Raw genomic sequence first — 1620 nt, forward strand, 5'->3', positions numbered from 1 at the left:
CTTTCCCTTGTGTTGGGTGCTGCTGTCATGGATTGAATCTATTCTCCTCTGACTACGGTTGGAACTAGCCACTGTAAAGACTGCATAAAAGTTGAATCTATGGCGTAATTAAGTTTTCTTCCTTTCATTTTGAGGAAGAACACCAGGAGGACATTATCTTGTAATGTCGAGTTTCAATTTGGAAATGCTACCTTTTTCAGACAAGAGATACATTTAAAAATTAAGCTATGCACTTGCACGATGTTTGGGCGGGTATTACAGTCTGCTGTTTCATATTACAAAATTAGCTGTAGTTCCACTACTCATTTTAAAGTGCTCTGATTTCACAGACCTTTGTCGATGCTTCTGATTATACTGTTCTTCCAACAGCTTCTGAGGATGATTCTGAAGACTGATGCTGGTAGAACTTCCATACTGAAAGGGACAAATGGAATTGCTGCAGAAATGCTGAACTGGCAAGAACAGCATCAACATGCATTTGTTTTTTTCCTCTCCTTGGTAAAAAGTGCATTGAATATTACTGTAGTTTTTGAAGCATTGTTGAATTCAAAATCAACTGCTGCACAGTGGAACTCGGTGGACTTGAGAACTACCCAGCACGTGCGAGGATTAGATAGGTGCAAAGCAACATGCCTTTCTAAATGATGAGGATGATGTGCTTTGTTTTGGAAGACGTCAGATTTTAAATATGTAAGGAAGCTGTATCACCCTTTATGTTTCCTTCTTAATTACTGTAGTCAGATTTCTGGTTTTGTCTATCAAGTTTTGCTCCTCTATTGGCACTAAGTGGTTATAGCGGGTTTCAGGGGGAGGGTGGGCAGGGAGGGTGGGGATGTCCATGTACTTAAATAGGTTTTGTTTGGGTTTTTTTAAATGCCTCTGTTGACGCATCATATAATAACTAATTGCTTCCAGTGTTAATGAATGAACAGGAGGATGAGCAAGAAAGAAATTGTTTGGGGTTCAGTTTATTTGAGGATTATTATTTAACTCAAAAAGCAATAAGAACTTGCAGTGGACTTCTAATACTTAGTGTTAGTGATGGCTTTTTAATGTACTGGTTTGGAAATTGGAGATGATGTTTGATTATTATGTGGCTGTTCCGTTACGGAATATTGCAGGTGTAAAAACTCTTGCATTTCAGCATTCCTGGCAGATATGCAACTTGATGAAAACCTAAGGTGGTTCAGTTTAATCAGACTTTTTTAGATCCCACCTTCGCTGTTCCAAGCACTGGTTATCAATGTGTTTTATAGTGTTGTCACTTCTTTATAAATAAAGACGATCGAGGTATGCATCTCTGCTGCTATGGTCCATTTCCTTTAAACATGGATATCTACCAGAACTGACACTTGAAGGCCTAGGAAGCTGTAGTCAGTGGTCTATCTTTACTAATGTTTGTAAGTTCATACACAGAGATTTAAGATTGTTTCTGAAAATTTTGCATTGAAATGCTTTATTTGAAGGGTGGTACAATAAGTTGCCCTGGATGCATTGGAATTGTATTTGCTATAAATATTTAATGTTAGCTTTTTAAATTGCGACAGTAACGATGTATCTGCAGTGAGTGCAGTATGTCGAAATACCTTGAGTTTGGTTTATTGTCATGGCATGTAAAAT

The 1620-nt window shown here is 37.8% G+C and overlaps 1 protein-coding gene across 2 annotated transcripts in view; it reads left to right on the top strand.

Moving 5' to 3' along the window:
* Positions 1 to 1302, top strand: part of MARCH7 (membrane-associated ring finger (C3HC4) 7, E3 ubiquitin protein ligase) — a 21269-nt gene extending 19967 nt beyond the window's left edge. For both annotated transcript variants that reach the window (XM_010135987.1, XM_010135988.1), the window contains exon 10: positions 370 to 1302. In XM_010135987.1, coding sequence (XP_010134289.1) covers positions 370 to 395 — 26 coding nt within the window. In that variant the 3' untranslated portion in view covers positions 396 to 1302. The remainder of the gene's footprint in view (positions 1 to 369) is intronic.
* The last annotated feature ends 318 nt before the right edge of the window (positions 1303 to 1620 follow it).

This window comes from Buceros rhinoceros, unplaced genomic scaffold (assembly GCF_000710305.1).
Source record: "Buceros rhinoceros silvestris isolate BGI_N320 unplaced genomic scaffold, ASM71030v1 scaffold18155, whole genome shotgun sequence".
NCBI lineage: Eukaryota > Metazoa > Chordata > Aves > Bucerotiformes > Bucerotidae > Buceros > Buceros rhinoceros.